Source organism: Andrena cerasifolii, chromosome 6, assembly GCF_050908995.1.
Source record: "Andrena cerasifolii isolate SP2316 chromosome 6, iyAndCera1_principal, whole genome shotgun sequence".
NCBI lineage: Eukaryota > Metazoa > Arthropoda > Insecta > Hymenoptera > Andrenidae > Andrena > Andrena cerasifolii.
In genome coordinates, this window is record NC_135123.1 from 7,960,435 (window position 1) to 7,983,579 (window position 23,145).

Genomic DNA, 23,145 nt, shown 5'->3' on the forward strand with positions numbered 1-23,145 from the left:
CTGCGCGCCACGTCACAGATGGACGCTGGACGCTCGTCGAGCAGCTAGGGGCACGAGGGAACTTTGTATTCGAAATGGAGCATCGCCGTGGTCGTCGCTGGCCGCCTGACTCCTTATTGGTGGCACGGCGAGCGAGCGCATCGATCGCGGGCAGCGACGCTCGGCGCCGCGACGGCCCTAAGGGCGACGCCGTGTCGATTGGTCGACGCGCGGATTACGCCGTGCCCTCGAAACTCACTCGCCTGTCCCGCGACTCGAGCGTCAACCGTAAGACAATAAACTACATGCAAAACACAGAGGCTTTTCCAACAATCTCGAAAGCGACTCTGCGCAGGCTGCCTCTCGGCGTATTACAGGGGTGACTGGGCGCCTCGTTTTAGCCAGCCCTGTTTTACTCGCTAGCGGGTGCAGAGATGGAGTCGTAAACCCCACCGCCCTGCGCCTTTTTATTATTACACCCTCCATAGAAGCAGATTGCGTACCCAGTACACGGAGTCTGCTTAACCGAGGTAGAATCTCTACCGTAGTTTTAAGCGTCTCTGGAGCCTAAATTAAATCGGAACGATGTAAATCGCGAGGGGTTCAACCTTTTTATTTTTTATTATTATTACTATCGACGGGAAAGCCTTTGGAGTACAGAGAGATGAAAAAGCAACAGAGGGAAAGTGATACAGTCTGAGGAACTTGTACACTAAACGCACCTAAGCAGGTGACAATCACTCCTGGTGATCATCGCTCTTTCACTGTGTCCTACCCCGCGGATTCCGTGGCCACGAAATCAACGAATCGCGAACGTTCGACTTCCCCAATTTGCCGGAGGTTGTCGATCGTTTTATCATCGTTTGCAGATCAGTCTCCCCCAGGCCGGGTCGATCGAAGCAAGCCGACTGTGCCGGTGCCGCGCCGGGGTAAACAATCGACGCGGTCGCGAGATTCTCCTCAATTACATGGCGGATCATACGATCCGGAATAATAGAGCGGCACGAGATGACAGCTCGGTTACGGGGTCCCACCTTTTTCCTTTTACCTTTGAAACTTTACGACCGAGTGGGATCGTGACTAATCCTACCCTGGGGGAGCGTGCGCCCCTACTGTGCACTAAACCCACAGAGGCGACCGCATCGATTCCGGTGCCCCGTCTCTTGCGACGAAACGCTTCGCGTAGCAGTCTACTTGTTGGCCCACGCGAGCCAACCCCCGCGTAGACCTCTGGGCGTCGGTGAACGGGCTTGCGAAGTTTAAGCGCAAACGACGAGTCGAAGATAACTTGAGGGAAGATTCTACCCATCGACAAAGCGGACGAAGAGGAGCGCGCGCAGAGACAGAAGCCAAGAAACAACCCCTGCTCCTCCAGCGTTCCTATCGCCAAGGAAAAATTGGAAATGCGGCGGTCCCATGGCCCTCGACCGTCGGGCTTCATCCCTGGCTCGACGTAGGTCGCGGGTAAGGGCAGCGGGTGCGCGCGCGTTGCCAAGAGAGAGTGGCGAGCATGAGTAGGACGTGGGTCGCGGTGGTGTGTCGCTGCAGAGGGCCGAGAGAGCGTGTCTCCTGCGGAACACAGCTGGCGCGGACCGTCAAGATGTAAGCTGTCGGCAGAGAGAGACGTGCACCCCACGGTAGCCGCTGCTGGCCCAGGAACGACAGAAGTGGAGCAGAAGCGGAGGAAACGCGGCGCCTGTGGACGAGGCTCCCGAGGACCAGCGAGGAGACAGCGATCGCGATCTAACCGGGACACGATCCGAGGAGCAGCGGGGATCGATTGCTTCCCGATAGCTGGCATGGAGGACACGGCACTGGGGTAAGTGAAGACACCGTGCACCCCCCGTCACGCTTGAACGGGTGCGTTCCGTGCTACGCAGGATTTAACCGATCGATCCGCTCGGCTCACGACTGATCCCGTAGGATCCATCCGGACGCTCTGCGCCCTGCGATACTCCGGCAATCGGTGGCTAGAGCGTCGTTGCACACCGTCTTCCTTAATCGATAATATGCGTTCGCCGTTATTTCTCCCCTGCGCCTCACCCGTGGCCAGCGGTGTGTTGCTGCAGCTTCGATCGGATATATCGAGTGGACGCCTGGCGATCGAACACCCCCGGAGCTGCAGGGGAACTCTTCCCTCATCCGTCGAGACCTGCACGGGCTTCTGTAGTCTCCGGTGTGCTCGCGACAGGGTTGGATGCGGTTTATTACTAACGGTTGGCTGGCGAGGTCCGAACGCTTGGCCCCGCTCGCGAGCGGGGGCAAACTGTGCCGACTAATGAACCCGATCTTCCTCCGCTCTGTTCTCGCCCTTTGTGCTCGGCGCGGACAAAAGCTCCGCGCGCCTCATTGTTGGAGCTTGCCAGTCGCACGAATCTTACCTCGATCGGGAGCGCCGGTAGTTTCGATATAAACTTGACCGTCCCTCCGCGCGAAGTAATAATGGAAACAGGGTTGCGTAGAGACGGGGCGGCCTGACACGTATATTCCTGTGCTGGCGTGTCAGCTCGCCTAGCACGGGGGGCAGCAATCGCGCCGAGCCTGCTCCATTGAAAAAGCCTGCCTGCCTCGATTCCACCAGATACGCCGCGAAGCCTGGAACGTTAACAGAGCCGCGCGCCTCTCCCCAGCAGCGCGGAAAAACTTGTTGGGGGCTATTTACCTGAGGGCTCTAACCGGCCCCTAGAGCTTTCGAGATGGTCGCCGGCGTGGAAAGCTCGAGCGCGTTCGCCGCTCGCATGCCGACTCCCTCCGGCGGCTTCGCTCTCGCAAGGGGACCTTCGGGACTGTCCAACTCAGAAATTGTTTATACTTAGTGTACGTGGAAGGTCTTCGCTCGGACTTTAATTTCACTAAGTATTAGGACGCGATTTTCAGCCAAATTCGAGAAAATCGACTTTGAAAAATTTGGAGTGCGCTTATATACGTTTTATAGAAAGCAGTGACCAACGAATAACGTGCGCAAGTGGATAGCGCTTCCGACTTACAGGGAAACATCCCCAACTCGGAAATTCAAGAAAGTCTGAACCTTTGTGGATATGTAGGAAATTTCCTGCTGATTACGACGCGACTTTTGTTTGCTGCCCAAATTCACTGTAATAGGGTGCAACTGACCCCTGAAAATCCGGTTATTTTCCAATTTTGTGTGATAAGTCGTGAACTGTAAAATAATTTTTTTCACCAAATGATAGATCTAATTAAAAGAAGTAACTTTTGTCTTGAAACCTTTTGTTCTATCTCTTATAGTTCGCTTGTTATAACACAAAATCAGAAAGTAGCCGAATTTTCAGGGGTCAATTTCACCCCGTTCGAGTGAATCTGGGCAGCAAACAAAATTTGCGTTTTAATCCCATGGAAATCCCCTACATATTGACACAGTTTCAGAATTTTTGGAATTTTCGGGTTCGAGATCCTCCCTTGTTAGTAACCATGAGGTCGTCAGTTCGCATCTCACTGTCGGCATTTTTTTTTTTATTCATTTGAATACCGACACACCTTTCGCGTGCAAAGTTGATCAAATGCATGCTAACTAAAAGATTTGCAAACATTTGTTATATGCACGGTGTGTACCGATGCTCCACCTCGCAGGGGATGGACATCGCTTTCAATTAAAAACACACATCTCATTTTAAATTATCTCTTGCTTGAAAAAATCGTGCTTTCTATTGCACGTATTGATTTTTAAATAGGAATATTTTCAATAAATTACGTTTTTCGCGCGAAAATAAAAAAACGTAGAGTAGAAAATGGAAGTTGCAAACGAGACAGTGGCGGATAAGGGTGGAGTGTCCCAATTTCTGCTCATACCCCCATTTCTGCTCATACCCCCATTTCTGCTCATTTCGTATTTTTCTTATAATTATATGCGTTACGTTTGTACTATAGTTTCAAGAAAATAATTCTAAATTACTTGAACATTTACGCGAGTGGTGCACGAGCCTGGGGCTAATCAATGCGCAGCATATGCAACGAGAAAAGTTTTTAAAAGGCGAGACTCATGATTTTTCCACCGTGTTTTAGCTGGTTGTGCTAAGGCACAGCGTCGCTATTGGTATTCGATAATTGGGCAGAACACAGTTTTCGCAGTAAAAGTTCTTATTTAATAACAAAAGCAGATAACGTATTATGCTCTGGATGTAGATTTTTTACTGTTTTCGATTAGTTTAAGTAGAAAACAGGTGATTAGGTTTAGGGTCGAGTGAATCACTATCGTGTCCGCATTTCTACTCGCCAAAGTACTCTTCCACGTACACTAAATATAAACAACTTCTGAGCTGGACAGTGCTGAAGTAGCGGGGAGCCCTTTAACTGCCTCTTCTTAACGGATCATCGTCCGTTTCATTTGGATCGCGGGAAAGCTTCTTCCCTCGCCCCTTTCATCTCGCCGAGTCTTCGTTGTTCGAAGCGAGAGCTCTCCCCATTCAGAGGCAGCCTTTCTTCGCGCTGCACGCGTCGGCCGGGCTTCCCTCGGTGTCGTTGCACCCCCTCGAAATTCAGCGGCTACCCTCCCGCGGCGGTGCGTCCTTCAGAGCGCAACCGGGTCCTGGGGAACAGGGTACGCCGCGGCTTTCCAGCGGGGGATGTCGAGTGGCGGAGCGGTCGAGTGCGTCAATGGGTTAAGGAGAAAGTTAAAGCGACCCTCTCGCTTCGAATATACATACTCCGTCCCATTTCGCTTCGATCCGCATCGATCGAACGGCATTCGAAACTCCAGCGCAGGAGCGACGCCGATAAATGTCGTGTGTCGCGTTTGCATTAAAGAAGAGGGCCAAATATACGATGCAGGGTCAACGGTGCAGGGGGAGCTGGTTAGGCGGGCGGAAAACAGGCGCCCGCCGCCCAGGTTCGAAAAGCAGAAACGAACGGCCGGCGTTCCCCGAATCTGGGCGCGGTTGCGATATTAATGGGCGTAGCGGAGAGCCTCTCGACTAGGGCTTCGCTAATTGCCGGTGATTGATCGCGCGAACTTGCAGAAGGGTCAGGGACCATCGCATTTAAATGCGCCGATACATACCGCTGCTCCTTCCCCAAGCAAACCAAGGGTGTTTGCGGGATGATGGGTACAGACGTAACTAGGTAACGGCTGCTTTTAGGTCACGCGTAAGCTGTTCGCGCGATTGTGCACGTGGTATCGAGTGACTGACATCTCGAGAGTTTAGCGTGTCACCGGGTAACGGGTGATCCCGAAATAAATATCCAACGAACGAATAGACGGTGTTCTACCACCGGTGTGGTACCACCAGTGCTGGATTATTAACGAATGAGCAAAGCAAGAAATTTTCACATCGCAGAAATTTTCTGAATTTTAAAATTTAACTTTCGTTGGAGAAACACTTTTTAGTCAAATTATATTTAGTCAAATTTGCGTCGAAGCGATCACTCTGTACAAGGAGGGCATTTGGCTTTCCAAGCACCGACTCGGCAATAATTGTTTCAAGAGTAAAAATTAAAATTAAGACAGAGGAAAAAAATCTAAATTGTTTGATTGGTAGGCATATTTGCGTATCTAGAGACGCGGCAGTGTCTGGATGCCAAGTACAGGAGAGAAAGTATAGGAAAGACACCCTGTGTATGAAGACTGTCGCTGCCGCTATCATTTACTCGTCGCCGCGCTACTCCAAATTAGCCTGAAACTTATTTCGTGGATATCTCATCACGCCTGCAATATTTTCGAAATTTAAAAGCATTTTTCTAATGTAAACCGCATATAAGCTTTCGAATAAGACCTATTGCAATAAAATCGGTCCGCGCATAACAGAGATATCGTAATATCGTCTCATGGATCAGTCGGAAATTTTAAGACTTTTCTGCGTCTTCTCCAAGAAATTTTTTCGTCAACATAATACACTATGCAATCTACTCCAAATTTTGACAGCCTACCGTCAAGTTATAACCAAGTTATAAACGTGCTTTTACAAATATACACATAAATGAATTTCTTTTTAATTTAAATGATAAAAACCAATTTAAACCAATTCCACCAAGCCAATTGTCTTGAAGCTTTGCAGGCGTGCGTAGTTTGGATGACAATACAATATATTAAAAAATAAAAATCCCGAGAGGATGAAAAAATCATCCAGTCATCAATTAATAATATAATAATATTTATTCAGTTTAGCGGCACCAATTCGGGACGCAGCGCCAAGTATTCTGCATAAAATGTTTATTCGTATTAAAATATTTATTTGTATTTATCATTACCTTTATGCACGTGCAGCTCATTTTGATTTCGCGTCTTTTTTTATTTTATAATTATTATTATCTTCTATCTTTTGTCATTTATTTGATTTCATGTACTTGGCGTAATTTTTTTACTTTTCTAAAGTTTTTTATGGAGATTTAATATTGCGGCCCGCGCAGAGTATTAGCTTTCCACTTTCTCGCCTCCTTCGAAACGGGCGATGACGACAGACCGGAACATGTGGCCGCGGCTGAATATGGATCGAGAGTGCATGCCTTTCTGCGGCAGCGGTGTGTGGGGGTTGAAGCGCGATCGAGTCACGAGATGTTTTAAAGGGTGGTAGTCGATTAAGCCGCGAAGCAGCCCCTGAAAGAATCCCCCACCCCTGCCCCCCTCGTCGGCAAGAACACGGTCGCGCGACAGACACGCCGCTGGAATACTTTCCCTTTCCGAGCGGATTCTTCTCGGTAGAAATGAAATCTCGCTGGGCCAGCCTCCCCGTCGCTCGCCAAATTGAAATATCCCGCGAGCTGGGCTCCGTGGAACGCTCAGATTTTCATCTAACCGTGGCCCAGTGGATAGAGTGGTATCTTCCTCTGAAAAAAAACCCTGTGTCCACGGAACCGAGAAGCTTCTGTCGAAGCCAATCTTTGTAAAATGGCCGCTTTTATTTAATCGCTTACGAGGGCAGATCCCGAACCCGAAAATTCCAAGAATTCTGAAACTTTGTGAATACGTAGGGGACTTCCTCCTAATCAGGGGGAATTTAGGTAATTTAAGCACAACCCCTTAGGTTGAAATTTTGCACAGCTGTTAGTTAGCATATTTGAAAGAAAATCGACCTTGCGGAAAAGCTACAAAAATGTAAAAATACTTGAAGAAATGGCCCACCTCACTCCTGCAGGGTCCCCAACTGTTGCCAGGCTTAATTCTCCAGCCAAACGCGACTGCAATCAAATGTTTCGCACAGGCCGTTACGCTCGAGACTTCGCAGTACGCGTGACTCGCGTGACTCACCGAAATCCGTGGACGGTTCGGAAAGGAATTCGTGCGTGGTCCTGCCGTTACGTCGGCCAGTCTGCTCTCGCAAGTCGGCGGTGTCCGTCGGGAACGCGAGCAGTTCTCCAAATCCGCGTGCACCGTCGGTCGCGTTCCGCGAGGCTCGCCAGCTTCACGGACGTAAGTTACTGGAAGTCACCGGCCAGTTTCCCGAAGCCAGACAGTCGGAGGATCTTTCCGCGACCGCGGGTGGTCGGCCGGGTGATTCAATCGCGGCGCGTGAAAAGCCAACGCGAGGGAGCCGCGCGAAATGTCCGCCCATTTGTTTCTCCCCAGCTGGGAACGGGCGGAGGTGCCATTTCTCGCTCGAATCGACGATTAATCTCCTTCGATAGCGCGCGCGAACTCGGCGATCGATGCCGGCCGTTGATTGCCGGGAAGGCAGCTCGCACCGCGGCGTTCCCGCTGCTACCGGGCGATTCTACGTCCCCGCGGAACAGTTTTCCAGATTGGTTCGAAATTTCGAAAGCCGACGTGAAAGGGACGTTTATAAATAAAGCGGACGGCTGCGCGATCGTCTAGGCTTGCGCGTACCGATAGAAGCGCCCCGACGCACAGTGGTGCCTTTTCCCGAAAAGCTGGCCAAAAGTCAATTTCTGAAGTGAATAGCAGCATGTTGGTAGTATGGCACATTTTATATATATATATTAAATTAAAAGCGGCATTTGTTGCACTGATATATATATCATCACTATGGTGGATGAATGGCCTATGACGAAAGGTAATTTATTTATTTATAATAAGAATAATATTTCTTAACACATCTATTGTATACGAAATTCAAAGAATATTGTCATTTTTTAAATTTGGAAACATGTCACTCTCGAGGAGAAATTTGCGAAATAAAAATTTGTTTATAATTTGACGTTACATAAATAATTTTACAATTTCAAAAAAAAATTTATTCAAATAGGTCAGATCTTCTACATTAAAATAAAAAAAGAATGAACCTAATGCGACATACAGTTTCTGAGATAAAAATTCATAAGTACAGCTCGATTTCACGAAACTAGGGAAAAACTACTCCCTCTACCGTATCACTGTAACCCGCTCTGAAAGCGGATTAATCGGGTAAATAATTAATTTACAATTTCAAAAAAATTTATTCAAATAGGTAAAACCTTCTACATTAAAATAAAAAAAGAATGAACACAATGCGACATACAGTTTCTGAGATAAAAATTCATAAGTACAGCTCGATTTCACGAAACTAGGGAAAAACTACTCCCTCTACCGTATCACTGTAACCCGCTCTGAAAGCGGATTAATCGGGTAAATAATTAATTTACAATTTCAAAAAAATTTATTCAAATAGGTAAAACCTTCTACATTAAAATAAAAAAAGAATGAACACAATGCGACATACAGTTTCTGAGATAAAAATTCATAAGTACATCTCTATTTCACGAAACTAGGTAAAAACTATTCCCTCTACCGTATCACTGTAACCCGCTCTGAGAGCGGGTTAACCGGGTGAATCTGTGCCTGGATGCCTCGGGTTACCCGGTTATGCGGGTTAGTCTACGGCACTGAGAACCGAACCGGCTTAGGGTTACGGTTACAATCCCTGGTCTGTTGTTCCCAATTTCCGCGCCTCCTTGGCGAGTGAATTAGAGAGGAGCACGAGGCACAATCTACCGGGGTGGGGCGTGACTCGCGGTACGACCGAATAGGCAATGTATACAGACGCCTACGCGCAAGTAGAAATAACGAGCGATAGACAGACGCGTCGGCCAAGTCGCGCGCAGCCCCGCGCGTCCGTTCGGAGTTGCTTCTCTCTGTCGATTCGGCGGAGAGAGATTTTCGATCGTTCATCGTTGGAAGTCGTGGCAGGATAGCGGTGCAGAAACAATTTCCCCTTAGTCTCTTTACTTAATGGCAAAGAATTACGGAAAGTAACGCTGCAGTTGGATCAGTTTCCTCCTCGATTTCTCCGAAACGGAGAACTGTTTTGTGCGATGTTTACGGGCGTCGAGTAGTGGAAGTGGTGGGCGTATGATTACCAGCCGGCCAGCGTGAATCAGCGTGAATCAGCATAGATATCGTCGGGCGATCGACGCTCGAAAGGGGAACGTTGGTCGCGGCGCTCCCACCGCTAGAGCGGCGCCGAACGAATCGATGGGAAAAACATAATGGAAACGAGATCATAGACGGGGTCAAAGGTGAGAGGAGGCTAACGGGGTGGGTGAATCGCGGAAAGCGGCGGGGCGCGTGTCGTTTCATTATTCAGCGGGGCGCGGTTTTTTCTTCGTCCGTCCGTGCGATTGTTGGCTGGTTAGCTTTTTTTTTTTCGAGTTTAAAAAAAGAAGGAAGCGGTGCGCGCCCCGGCGTCTCTACGTGTAGCGTCGATACAGGAGGGACAAGTACATACGCGCGCCTCGTGCAACCGCTAACAAGGCTCTTCTATTTATAGCGGATCGCTGCCGTACACAGCTTCGAGAAGCACGACCCGAAGCCTGCCTGTTTTCCCATTTTCCTTCCCCACAAATCGGCTTTCCCCGCCGCGCCGCGGAGGCTGCGGCTGGTCTTCGGCTGCTCCGCGAGCCGAAATCCTCGCGGGGGACGGGATGCGATTTATGAAGTGGAACGAAGACGCTCGGGCAGAGACGGATCTGTGCAAAGGCTGAGCGAGAAATTTTCAGCTGAAGAAATTGGGGAAGGTTTAAGGGGATGTACCTAGTCAGCCGGACGAAAAGAGGCGAACGTTTGTGAATTTTTTTTGAAGATGCAGGAGGGAGGATTTTTACAGAACTTTTTGCGCTTTAAAGAGCAACGTTTAAAGAACATTTGGTAATTTTTTCGTAGAAAAATATTTACTTTTATAATAAAATAATGAAAATCCGTGCAAAAATCCCGCGAAAAATCAGGATTTCAACTTTAAATAGCCGCCATTTTGTTCTAAATTAATATTTCGGAAAATTCTCTCCGTCAATCGGAAGATCTATTAATATTTTTTAATTTGGGTTTGCGGTGAGTAGTGCCATTCGGAAGCGGATTATCTAAAATCAAGGGACAAAACAGTTTTTGTTAGTATATTAATGTATCCTCAGGTTGACGGAGAGAATTTTGCGGAATATTAATTTAAAACAAAATGAAGGCTATTTAAAGTTGAAATCCTGACTTTTTCGGGCAAAAATCGCTGACTGGGGAAAGTCACAAAGTCGTCTTCTACGTTGGGGTGATTTCAGCGACTCTATTTCGTCGCGAAACAGTTCGATGCAAAGAGACAGCGCATTCGTTAGGTCCATCGGAATGCGCAGATAAACAAGAGTGTACTAGACGGGTCCCGGCGGGCATTCGCACAGTTCCGTTGTCACCAGAAGACGCAAGGGGGTGGATCTCGTCCGCTATTAGTTCCTCTTGGCTCGCCTCTCTATCTCTTCCCGTTCCCCATCGCCTCCCTCGAATTAAGCCCCGATCTTCCTCGGGGAACAGGCACTCTTCAGATATTGGCAGCGTTCCACGCTCCCGCACCCCTGGAGCCACTCCCACGCATCAACGTCCGTCCTCTCGACCGAGTCGTTAAACCCGCTCGCAGCATCGTCGCGCGGGTGAACAGTCACGGAACTGGCCGTTAAACGAGAATTATCTCTCCTAGGTCGTCCACCTATTCGGACGCTTGCCATCGTTCCTCTGCGGCGCGCAAGCCGTACAAGCGGCGCGAAGATCGCTCGAACGGCTAGTCTAGACAAACGTAACCGAAAACGCGCGCCGCAGACCGTGCGCTAATCTCTTTGAACCGTGGACGAACCAGGCGGCGGCCCTGTGCCCCAGCGTTTTCCACCGATCGCGCGGCGCGCAGTCGTGCGCTCGGCTCCGCGTCAGACGGAGCACGAAATTGCGTTTGGAGGAAGGTCGAGCGGAACGCGCTCGAGTGGTACGAGTCGACGCTGCAACGGCCGCCTGGCTGCTCCACGGGGAACCACGCGAGCCGAGCGTTTAAGGAGTCGTGCTCAGTCAGGAGGCCGAAAAAAGGGTGGTCTTTGGAAATTTTTTACTCCAAAGCTGTAACACATTTCTCAGAAAATCCTTTTTCCTTTTAAGGATTGCATCTAGGACCGTGCACCGTAATTTTTTTATTTGAAAATATTTAGCAGTAACTAAGTTATTGTCCATCACTCGAAGGTTCTCTAAAATTAAAGGCTTCTGCATCTGAAATAAAAAATTCAAAAGAATTTACTTATTATATTATATTATCTAGTGTTTGAAAGGAGGATTTTTTATCCGATGCTTAGTTTTCTTTTAATTGACGAAAATCAGACACGATTTATGATAACAATTTTGAACTTCCACTTTAAACATCAGCCATTTTTTCCCAAATCAATATTCCGAAAAATCCTTCGTTCAAATGCTGGATAATATAATATAATAAGTAAATTCTTTTGAATTTTTCCAAAAAACAGCTTCCGGGAAATCAGTTGTAATTTTGCAATAACTAAATATTTTTATACCAAAACATAATATAATAACCCGTTAAAGTGTCCCTCATCTGAGTACAAAAACCAGTGTGTAAAAATATGCGTGTACTTTCTCAAATAAATTCCCAAAGAATCGATTCTCTTTCTACCTCCTGACTGTAGGTAACCCCTTAACCCTACAGTTCACACGTGGGGCCTGACGGGCCCAAGCGACCAGTTTTCGTGATATCGACGAACCAAAATTTAGGATAATAACTTTCGATGATATTTTCCATAAGACATTATTGCAAAAGATTGTTCAGTATTTCATTCTGTCATTAAACATTTTTCTTAACAAAGATCGAGTGCAATAGATCACGAGCAGTCTAAGCGCTACTGTCTCAAAATATCCATGCGTTTCTATATCTGGAGACACGGGCCCGTGAGGCCCACCACGTGCAATGGTATAATTTTAATTTACCCTTGCGTTGCAGAGCTAAGAAGCCACCGTTTTCCATTCGGATTCGAAGAGAATCGATACCCGACCGGGCCGTAAATCGCGCGCTGCCAGCGAGTGGGAAGTTGGAGGGAAACTGCCGGCCCGCTCGAAAATCCATAGCGATCTCGCTCGGCCGCGGGCCAACTTGCCCGACTGGCAGGATATTACTAGCGAGGTGGATGGATCGTTGCTTGGATCCCGAGACTCTTCTCTCCCTTGTTACTCGAGCCGTGGGTGCTCTCGTTTCTCCCCCGTCGAATTCGAGGTCATCGTGCTCGGAGAATAGGAGGAACGGTCGATCGTCGGAGAAGATTTCCCGAGGAATCTCCAGGTAGCTGTTTGTGGAACGCCCTCGCGTATCGGCGAGAGCCGAGACTTCCTCTCGAGACGGCCGAAACAATTGATTTACCAGGAGATTGAGGGCCGCGAAACAAGGCAGCCAGAAAGATATATCCGACCGCCGAAATGCTCCTCCCTGTGCACTCTGCCTCGTCCGGCATCTAGTGCGTTTACCACCCTCTTCCGTGAACACTGTCTCTCTGTTTCGGCTGGCAAACAGAACGGCGGAGACAGTGGTGCAAGGGGCTGGCGGTTTCTACGTTTCGACTTTTTCCCTGTCGATCGAACGGACGCCGGGGTTCTTCTTTCTCTCAAGGTTCGATCAGACGTTATTTCCCGGAAGAACCGTAATAGCCTGGCCGCTGGAACGACGTTGGGAATAGACCGTCGGGCGCAGCGCGTTTAACACGTTGAAGCGAGAGATACAGTCTGAGCCCCTCGAGACTTGCTTGCTAATTGGCTCAGCGTATCAACGACCTTTCTTACATCGCGCCGTTCTTTTCCCCCGTTTGAAAAGTCCAAGCAACGCTTTAACGCATCGACTTTGCGCGCCAGGTGCCTCCGCTTCCCTTGCTGGCGTTTTCTGATCGACGTTAACCGCGTTAAGGGGTATCGCCGCGATGGTGGGCAAAAAATTGTAGGGATAAGTTTTGGAGGTGATTTTAAAGGAGTTCGTGAACTTTATTAAATATGTAACATAAGATTGTAACTTAATGGTTTATAGCGTGGGTTCATGTTTCTAATTTAAGGGGGAACACCACTGTGATGGCCGGAAAAGTAAGCCATTTTTGAGAATTTTTTTCAGGAATAATTTACAGTTTTCATAAAAAATTGTTATTACCTACCTTTAGTACGCTGTCTTAAGAGACTATACAAAAAAAATAAGTATAAAAACATGCATAAATTTTAATATATTAATTAATTTTCTAGACCCCCACACGCGAGGTGGTCGAAGGTGTAACTATGGAACAGCAGGTCCGAAATGAAATTTTATTTTTTTGTTATAAACTATATGAGTGTAGTTTCCGTTGTACGTACGGATTCTTTGATTGAAAGGATAGTTTTTTAAATACGCTCGAAGAGCTGTCTATCTTATTCGCAGATTTTCGAAACTTTTCTTCTAAGGCGCACCAATTTTACAAAAATTATTCGTTTAAGAAATCGGTACGTACAACGGAAACTACACTCATATAGTTTATAAAAAAAAAAAGAAATTTGATTTCGAACCTGCTGTTCCATAGTTACACCTTCGACCAGCTCGCGTGGGGGGGTCTAGAAGATTAATTAATATATTAAAATTTATGGGTGTTTTCCTATTTATTTTTTTCTGTATAGTCTCTTAAGACAGCGTACTAAAGGTAGGTAATCAAAATTTTCTATGAAAACTGTATATTATTCCTGAAAAAAATTCTTAAGAATGGCTTACTTTTCCGGCCGTCACAGTGGTGTTCCCCTTTAAGGAGTCATGCTCAGTTAAGAGGCCGAAAAAAGGGTGGTCTTTGGAAATTTTTTACTCAAAAGCTATAGCACATTTCTTAAAAAAACTTTTTTCCTTTTAAGGATTGCATCTAGTACCGTGCATCGTAATTTTTTTATTTAAAAATATTTATCAATAACTAAGTTATTGTCCATCACTCGAAGGTTCTCTAAAAAAAGGCTTCTGCGGTGACCACTGCTGCTCAAAAGTCGATCATCAGAAATAAAAAATTCGACCTTTAGTTAGTACATTAGATTATCTTGTTCTCAATCGTGGATTTTTCATTTCCGTTGCGTAGTTTTTATTTTACAGTTGAAAAAATGATGAAACATGAGCGCGATTCTGTGGCGAAACTCGATACTTTTGCTATGAGAAGCCGCCATTTTGTAGCGAAATTAATATTTTGGGATAATGCACACTCGGACAAGATAATCCAATACACTAATTAAATTCCCGCGAATTTGTTATTTCAGATAAACGAGGTCAGAATTAGAGTGGTCACCGCAAACTACTGGGAAAAAAATCGCTGCCGGGCGATGGCTAATATTTTTTTTATTTATTTAAATTTTCCATCGCAAAAATCACCACAAGTAGTTTAACATGTTCAGTTCCGAATACATAAAGGTTTAATTAAAAAGGTCTTAAAGTTTAAAAGAAAAAAAATCCCGAAAATACTTGCGTTTTCAGACCTTGCAGGTAGGCACAACCCCTTAATAATATTTAATTATCCGAATACATTTATTAAATATACCTAAAGAAATTTAATATATTCACTTATCTTATTCAGTGTAATAAATAAGTTACAGAACCGTGAACTAAAAATAACCGCGACGACCCCGTAGAAAACACTGCGCAACCCCGTTGGAGTCGGATCGCATACGGAATCGCGAAGGACCTACCTGGTTCCATTCATTTTCCTCGTCCAGGAATAACGCGTTCCCCTTCATCCATTCGTAAACTTGCCGCGGCAGAGGTACTTTAAGCCCCCTGTATCCGCGCAGCCCGTGTAACTCGATTCTCCAAACTTCCTAACGCGCTGAAAGTTTCAGTCCATCGAGGCGACAGAAGCGCTGGAATGGATGGGCCAGGCCAATGAATAATAGTCCGCGTTTTTATCGAAGCAATTCCACCACGAAGGGGCAGGTCTGCTTTCGTTGGACGCGTGCTCCGTCGTCCGCGCGAATTTGCACGGGCGCGGGCGGCTGTTTGCGGTGGCAACTTGTTGGTTGTTTGCTTCGGGGGACACAGCCGCCCCTGCGGTTTCCGCTGTCAACGCGTGTCCCCCAGTCTCGTCGAGGACGCGTCACTCCTCTGCTAACTAAACGATTAACGGAGGCCCTGAATCTGCCTTCCTAAAAATACACAAAACCACTGAAATATTTATGGGGGGGAAGCCCGCGGATGACGTCCGTGGCGTTCGTCTCGGGTCGAAGAATATCGAGGAATCGTTGAATGGAAATTGGAGCGTCGAGGGCCACTTCTCCGTCGTCGCGTCCTGCGGCACGTAACGGAGCTAATCGATTCGTCCTTCGCTTAAACGCTCTAACGTTGCCTCTGATTAGCGGCTTTCGTCGATGGCCGTCCCTCGGTTATCGCGGGAATATCTGGCGAGCAGGCAGCTGCGACAGTGAGAAGACCTCTTTCGTCCAATACCTGGCAGGATAAAACCTTGAACCCTGTAGGATTTCGGCGTTTAGGAACGGCCTATGCGTGGCGTTCGTTAAGGGGTTCGGAAAAGAGGCGAATATTTGTGAATTTTTTTTGAAGAAGCGGAAGCGTATATTCTTACAGAACTTTTTGCGCTTAAAAGAGCAACGTTTAAAGAACATTTGGTAATTTTTTCGTGGAAAAATATTTACGTTTATAATAAAATAACAAGCGACATCCAAGAAGCATTTTTAAAAATTTGGGTTTGCGGTGAGTAGTGCCATTCGGAACCAGATTATCTAAAATCAAAAAACAAAAAAGATTTCGTTAGTATATTAATAGATCTTCCGATTGACGGAGAGAATTTTCCGAAATATTAATTTAGAACAAAATGGCGGCTATTTAAAGTTGAAATCCTGATTTTTTCGCGGGATTTTTGCACGGATTTTTATTATTTTATTATAAACGTAAATATTTTTCTACGAAAAAATTACCAAATGTTCTTTAAATGTTGCTCTTTAAAGCGCAAAAAGTTCTGTAACAATATACGCTTCCGCTTCTTCAAAAAAAATTCACAAATACTCGCCTCTTTTCGACCGCCTGACTAGGCATAACCACTTAAGTAGAGTCCGGAATACAGGGATTCCGGGGAGTCGACGTTTGGGCGAGGTGGTTAAGGCGGCTGACCAGCGCGCACCGAATCCGAGGTTCGCGGGTTCGTGTCCCGTCGCCCGAGGTTCCGTTTTTTTCTTACAACGGCCCACCCTTCGGCTCTGCTTCTCCCCTGCGGACCTATAGGTACATACGATCTGGCCAGGAAAATTAATTAACAGCCTCTTGATGGGGAATGTTTGCGGGGTATATGGGTTTGTTTAATTTGTCGGCGAGGGGGAGGACTAACGCCGACGGTTGTTTTGCAGCATCATCGAGGGTTGAGCATATCGAAAAAAAATATGGCGTCGGGATTGCCGGGCGCCCATCAGAGGAAGCTTGGACCAGCGCCGATAGCGTCGTTCGAAGACCTGTCCGACGAGGTGGAAAACGTGAGTCCTTCCCTGTGTCCTCCCTGATTGTGAGTCCTTTGGTTCTAAACCGGCTGTGCCGTCGAGCTAGTCGCGCTCTCGAGAGTGGTCGTCGAGGATCTCGGCGATCGGTGCCCTCACGTGCGTGTGTTCCCCCTTCGAAAACCGAAGCTCCAACCACCACCACCACCACCAACTACCACCATCATCACCACCACCACTACCACCACAACCACACCCCAGTGACCTGTCACCCACAGCGAAAAACCAGCCTTACGAATTTGAATGCAGGGGGAACCGGCTGCGCGAATGCCAGGCATCGTCGAGGTCACCACGCCGGCTACGCCTGGCAGTTCGCTAAAGACACCCAGCACCCCGAGAATAGACATCAGCAGGGCCAGCAGTTCCTCCCACCATGAGGACAGTAACTCCAGGGACTCGACGCCCGAGAGGGAGCTCCTCGCAGGTATACAGAAATTCCCTGCGACCTCGCAAAATACAGAGAGAGAGAGAGAGAGGGAGAGGGAGAGAGACCTTCGAGACGAGAGACAGCTCGCGTGTCGCGAGTGGAAGGAATCTAGGCGAGGTCACCAGGGTATTAGTACAGTTTACAAGTAGCAGCGACAGCCACGCTACGTTCGGCGGGGCAAGTTTTCGCGGGGCCGAAAATCGAATCCGCCCAGCTACACAGGGTAGCCGCGGGGGCGCGAGAGAATTCAATTACGCGCCAGGCTTTCCGGCACCTCTTCTTCCGTGGGAAATTTCAGGCGCACCGCGACAGCTTGCGTCCCTCGGTCACGAGCACCGGCGAATTAAGCCCCTTGGAACGCCTCGCGTCCCATTCGATCTCCGAGGAATTCCACTGTTGCGAAAGGCTGGCTCGGTCACGGGATCGCGGCTGAAAGATTCACAGGAACGGCCGCAGAGAGACGTGCCCGCTGCTAGTGCCCCCGTATCGATTGCGGCTAGGAAAATTTCTGGTAGAGCGCGAACAGCGCTAGAGCTTGGTGACCTGAATCGATCGAGGGGGAGACGTTGTCTCTAAATGCTCCCTCGAGATAACGCCGGCTCGATTCCCCGTCTCTGCGTGGCCCGCGAATTAATACACGCTTCTGTACGGGGGAATCGAAGCGAATTGTTCTGGAAGTTTGTCCTATAGTCGCCGGGCCCGCTTTTGTCTGCGGCTGAACGTTGCTAGGTACACTTCTGCCGTAGATCGCTAACGGCACCACGGTAAATAAGCCCGCCTTCCTGTTCTTCGTGTAATACTAACAGCTGCGTTTCGCAAACGCGATAGAAGTCACGCAAAGTAGATCGTTTGTGCCTCGTAGGTAGACTAAACTTAGCTCCTCGAGCAAACTGTGCTCCGTGTTGAGGATAGATTACTCTGTAATTCGTTGAGTTTGTGGGTAAAGTAGCTAGTGTATCGATGGAATAGCTGCTCGAGATCTGTGTCCCCGTAGGCAGTAGAAGCTAGATTTAGTAGCTGAGGCTGGCATTTGAATGAACCCGGCAAATGGGAATTGCAGGCGCCGAGCCTCCGCCTGGATGCAAGCTGACTCTGGGGTACAAGGAGGACGCTCAGGACTTGAGGTCCTCCACGGAGGAGCTGGACCTCCAAGACCCTGTCCACGAGCAAGATCTGAGAAGGGAGTCGAAGAAGGCGAAGAAACGAAAGGAGGAGGGCTCGCTGTCGGAGTACAGTGGCAGCAAACAGTTGGACAGGGAACGGAAAGACAGTAACTGCTCGGAGATCATTCTGCTGAACATCAGCGGGAGGACGTCCAGGCTGTCCTCCGTGGGTAGCCAGGGCTCCGGAGCCTCTGGCAAGCTGTCCGTCGTGTCGGCTACCTCCTCTAGGTAAGGGAAGGAGCCTGGTCTTCGGTTACTGTCGTTGACTTTGGGATAGTACTGAATTAATTGTATGTCTGCGCTGCCAGGTCGCCAAGCCCGCATAAATGCCTGCTGGAGACGTCGTTCTGCGGGAGCAAGCCGACACTGGCGGACAACTTGATAGAGCCTTCGAAGCCTGAGAGCGACGACCTGGAGAAGATCCTCCTGAAACGAGAAGCGGACACCACGAAAGCTCTGATCCCGGACAGCATCAAGGTGCCCATAGTCGATGGCAACCTGAAACCAGATCCCCTGGACAAGCCAAGGAGACGCGGCCGCGAGGAGAGGAAGGAGATTTTTAAGAGGGAGGTGGAGATCACGAAGAGGTTCCTGGAGAAGGTGAACATTGAGGTGAGTCCTCTTGCTCGTCGCTAAGGGGAATCTTATGGATTTGGAATTTTAGAGTTTTACGGTTTCACAATTTCACAATTTTAAAATTTCACAATTTCACAATTTTAAAATTTCATAATTTAAAAATTTCACAATTTCACAATTTTAAAATTTCACAATTCCACAATTTCACAATTTCACAATTTCACAATTTTAAAATTTCACAATTTCACAATTGCACAATTTTAAAATTTCACAATTTTAAAATTTCACAATTTCACAATTTCACAATTGCACAATTTTAAAATTTCACAATTTCACAATTTTAAAATTTCACAATTTCACAATTTTAAAATTTCACAATTTTAAAATTTCACAATTTTAAAATTTCACAATTTCACAATTTTAAAATTTCACAATTTCACAATTTTAAAATTTCACAATTTCACAATTTCACAATTGCACAATTTTAAAATTTCACAATTTCACAATTTCACAATTTTACAATTTTACAATTTCCCAATTTTAAAATTTCACAATTTTAAAATTTCACAATTTCACAATTTTACAATCGTCCACTGTTTAGCTGCCAGTTGTCAAGAGGCCAGCGGAACCGGAAAGTACAACGGCGCAGGAGCAGTCAGCGCGGACTCTGGCGCTGGAGGTTCAAAAGCCAGCGACCCTCGACTTCAACGACAAGCGGAAGAAGTCGCAGAATTTCAAGGAGATCGTGCAAACGACCCCGACGACCAGCGTGACCGGCAGCCCGAAATTGCCCAGGCACCAGAAGGTCCGCGACCTCGAGGGCTCGAGGACACCCAGCCCGTCCTCCGTCTCGAGGAAGAGCAGCTTCGCCTCCCTGTTCAAGGTACCCACGTTCTCCCACGCCCTTTGATCTGGCACTGCTTAACAGACGTTTCTCGATCAAGCTCGCCCGCCTCGTTTTCCTCCAACGTGGACTCCTCGCTTTGTCTTTGTAGCAGATCCGCTAGCTTAGTCGAACGAAGGATATCGAAAGGCCGCGTTATATTCTGACCAGCGCCTCTTCAACTTTTAAGGCCCGCACAGACAGCAGTGTGTTGAGCCCAGAATCCCCCTCGCCCAGCACGAAGCCGAGGCGCAGCCTCACCTCCAAGATCAAGGACACCACGGAGAGCCTGCGCAGCAGGTCCAAGTCCCGCGAGCGGGTGTCCGTGGACAGAGGGTCCAGCTTGAAGAAGGAGTCGAAGAACAAGGGAGTGTTCTCGTCGACGTTGAGCCTGTTCAAGAAGCGGGAGAGGAAGAAGAGCTACGACGAGGCTATCGCCGCGTCCTGCGCCGCGGACCTCGAGGAGGTCGACGGCCACCCGTCTCTGGAGAGCATCGGCAACGTGGAGTTCCGGTTCAATGCTGAGAAAGAGAATCGCAAGGAGGACTCGATCTTCATTAGCCTCCACGCCGACGACAGGAACTACGAGGAGGCCCTGCCGTCGGAGAGCGTCTCGATCCCCCTGGAGACGCCCACGAAACTGCTGGACGAGTACGAGCTGGAGCCCTGCACCGGTAGCATAATCACGGAAGTCTCCATCGAGCACCACCCTGGACCGGTGAAGATCAGAACCGAGGCACAGATCGAGACCACCTCGAGGTCGTACTCGCGGGACAGCCAGATATCGCAGAGCGCGTCCAAGGAGTCTGAGATCTCGAGGAGCTCCTCCAAGGAGTCGAGGATCTCGCGGAGCTCCTCGAGGGACTCGAAGCTCGCTAAGGTGGTCGAGGCTCCTGTGAAACCCGCTGACGGCAAGCATTCGGAGCACCGAGTCTCCAGCAGCTCCTCCAAGGACTCTGTTGGCAAGAGGGAAGCGCCGCCGAAGCCCAAGAAGAGGAGCAAGGAGGTGCAGCAGATAGAGCCGCCGGAGAGAATAGACGATGCCGGGTCGTCGCTGAGACAGGCTAACGATCAAGCTGCTCAGCAGCACGCGGAGAGCAAAAGGCCGGAGTTCCTGGACGACGGTCTCAGACCCGAAGACGGCCTGGCCAAGGCGCCCAGCGTCATCTCCGACCTGGATCACAATAGCTCCGAGTCGGAGAGGGACTCTGAGATCGAGTTCATCAGGAACAAGGCCGAGAAGATCGTGCAAGAACTGCCGGACGAGAGAAAGGGGTTGTTCTACGAGGAGAGCTTCGAGGAGGACCTCCCCTACGTGCCCACTACCTTGCCCATGGAGAAGAGCGTCGCTGTGCCCATGCTGCCTGTCAAACAACGACTTCAAGAAGTCAGGTAATTGTTGCTGGCCGTGATTAAAGCGGTGCTCGAAGGAAAGTTTAACGCTCGTCTGATTGAACCTTCTTTTCGCCACTACTCTGCGAGCCATTCCATGTCAGGGATTTCGATGACGTTGAAATAATTCAGCGAGTAGGGCCTACTCTTTGCGATTAAAACAAACGTACAACGAAACGCGCGGGCTTAACAGTTTCGGAAATAGAAATTCATTTGCGAAGGGAGTTTCCGTAGAAATCGACGAAAATTGTGAACTTTGAGGGCTTGTGTTTTTTAAAGAACTTCTAAACTAGGGAAATGATGACTTAAAGGCCTCTTGTATTCATATTGTCTATAATATTGTGGCAAACCCCTTAAGAGGGAGCCCGGAATAAGAGATCGGAATTGGTGGAGTTGGTATGGCGCCGGACTAGTGTGCAGTGGATCTTCAAGAACGTGGGTTCGAGTTCCATCGCAGAGGCCCTGTTTTCCGTGGCTCCGGAACGCGTAGAAATTAAAAAACCTATTTCTACAATAATGGACTCACCCCGTAAATGAATAAAGAAATAAATAAATAAATAAATAAATAGATAGAGGGATAAATGGATAGATGGATAGATGGATAGATGGATAGATAAATATATATATATATATATAACTTAAATATTATAAATATATATATATATAACTTAAATATTATAAATTATATATATATAACTTAAATATTATAAATATATATATATATATAACTTAAATATTATAAATATATATATATATATATAATTTATATATTTATAATTTAATTTATAATATATATGTAATTTATAATATTTAAGTAGATATCATCGAATATATTTCAAATCCCTGACATGAAATGGCACGTTCACGAGTTGTTATCAGCTTCTCATCCGCCACTAACGAACCACCCTGCCTATTCAGAACGATCCCCATCGAGAGGCCGCGATCGACGACGCCCATAAACCCGACCCTCCTCGACGAGTTCGTGATGCAGACGTCCCTGGACGAGCGTCGCATGGAGAAGATGAAGATATCCCTGCCCCGCGAGGACAGTCGCAAGCTGAAGAGCCCGAGGAAGCACGCGGCGAACACGTTCTCGGAGTTCGCGGGCAAAGTGCCCGACGTGGGTCGGAAGGGCGCGGGTAAATCCCCGAGCCCGCCTCCACTGCCGCCAAGAGCGCCCTCCAGACCAAGCAACTGGATCAACTTCGAGGAGATCCCGGAGAAGAGGAAAGCGCCAAAGAGGATCCAGACCATCCCGCGAGCCGACGACGAGCCGAAATCCGGGGGATACAGCTACGTGCAGCCGGAGGAGTGCAGGTGCGATTAATTTGTAGGGCGCTCAATTTTAGGGGAGGGGCAAAGTTTTGGGAAGCGGAAATTTTAGCCAAAAGAACTTGAGAAATGTTTGAAACACAGAAGACCTTCGGACAACTTTAAAATCAATTCACTGTTCTTTCATCTAGCAAATTAGCAGTAACTCACGCGCCAGTTGTCGCACGGAATAAATTTGAAAATTCTCTGGATTCTTTTAAATTAAAATATTCGATGATACTTCGCGAAAAGGGCGGCAGACGCTTGTTAGCCTAGGGGCGCTAAATCTCCAAATCCGCCCCCGAGCATCCCTCTCAATCCCTCTCTACTTCGTACACGTCACGAAACTGCGTGATTAATCCCTCTCTGCTTACGCGAACCGAAACATTATATTACTGTGCACGGCAGGGGTTGGTGGGTTCGAAGCTTGTGAATCTACGTCGCGTTCTCTCTCACCGATTACCACCCTCGCTCCTTAACTATTTAGCTGAAGCCTCGAATGCATCGTTACGGGGGAGGCTTGGGGTTGATGTTTGACGGTGATTGGAACAGGTGCGAGTGCCACGAGGAGTCGCGACGTGCGTCGATGAGGGAGGCGGCTGCCACCAGGACGTCGTCCTCCTCGTGCAGCAGCAACGGCGAGCGCTCGTGCAACGGGGACAACTGCACGGTGCCAGCCTCCAGCAACGTGGACCGAGCCAGCATCGTCAGGTAAACCCGCCCGGGTACGATCGCCGCCATCGTCGAACCA

The 23,145-nt window shown here is 48.1% G+C and overlaps 1 protein-coding gene across 6 annotated transcripts in view; it reads left to right on the plus strand.

Annotated features, from left to right (window-relative positions):
- Positions 1-128: 128 nt before the first annotated feature.
- Positions 129-23,145, plus strand: part of LOC143369872 (uncharacterized) — a 29,307-nt gene continuing 6,290 nt past the window's right edge. For 2 of the 6 annotated variants that reach the window (XM_076814300.1, XM_076814303.1), the window contains exons 1-9: positions 129-1,798; positions 16,499-16,621; positions 16,892-17,066; positions 18,130-18,460; positions 18,541-18,844; positions 19,410-19,691; positions 19,882-21,083; positions 22,002-22,400; positions 22,947-23,105. In XM_076814300.1, coding sequence (XP_076670415.1) covers positions 16,532-16,621; positions 16,892-17,066; positions 18,130-18,460; positions 18,541-18,844; positions 19,410-19,691; positions 19,882-21,083; positions 22,002-22,400; positions 22,947-23,105 — 2,942 coding nt within the window. In that variant the 5' untranslated portion in view covers positions 129-1,798; positions 16,499-16,531. Of the gene's footprint in view, positions 1,799-9,049; positions 9,382-12,110; positions 12,447-16,498; positions 16,622-16,891; positions 17,067-18,129; positions 18,461-18,540; positions 18,845-19,409; positions 19,692-19,881; positions 21,084-22,001; positions 22,401-22,881; positions 23,120-23,145 lie in introns of those variants that run through there. The other 4 variants (XM_076814301.1, XM_076814304.1, XM_076814306.1 and 1 more) reach the window with 4 other exon arrangements.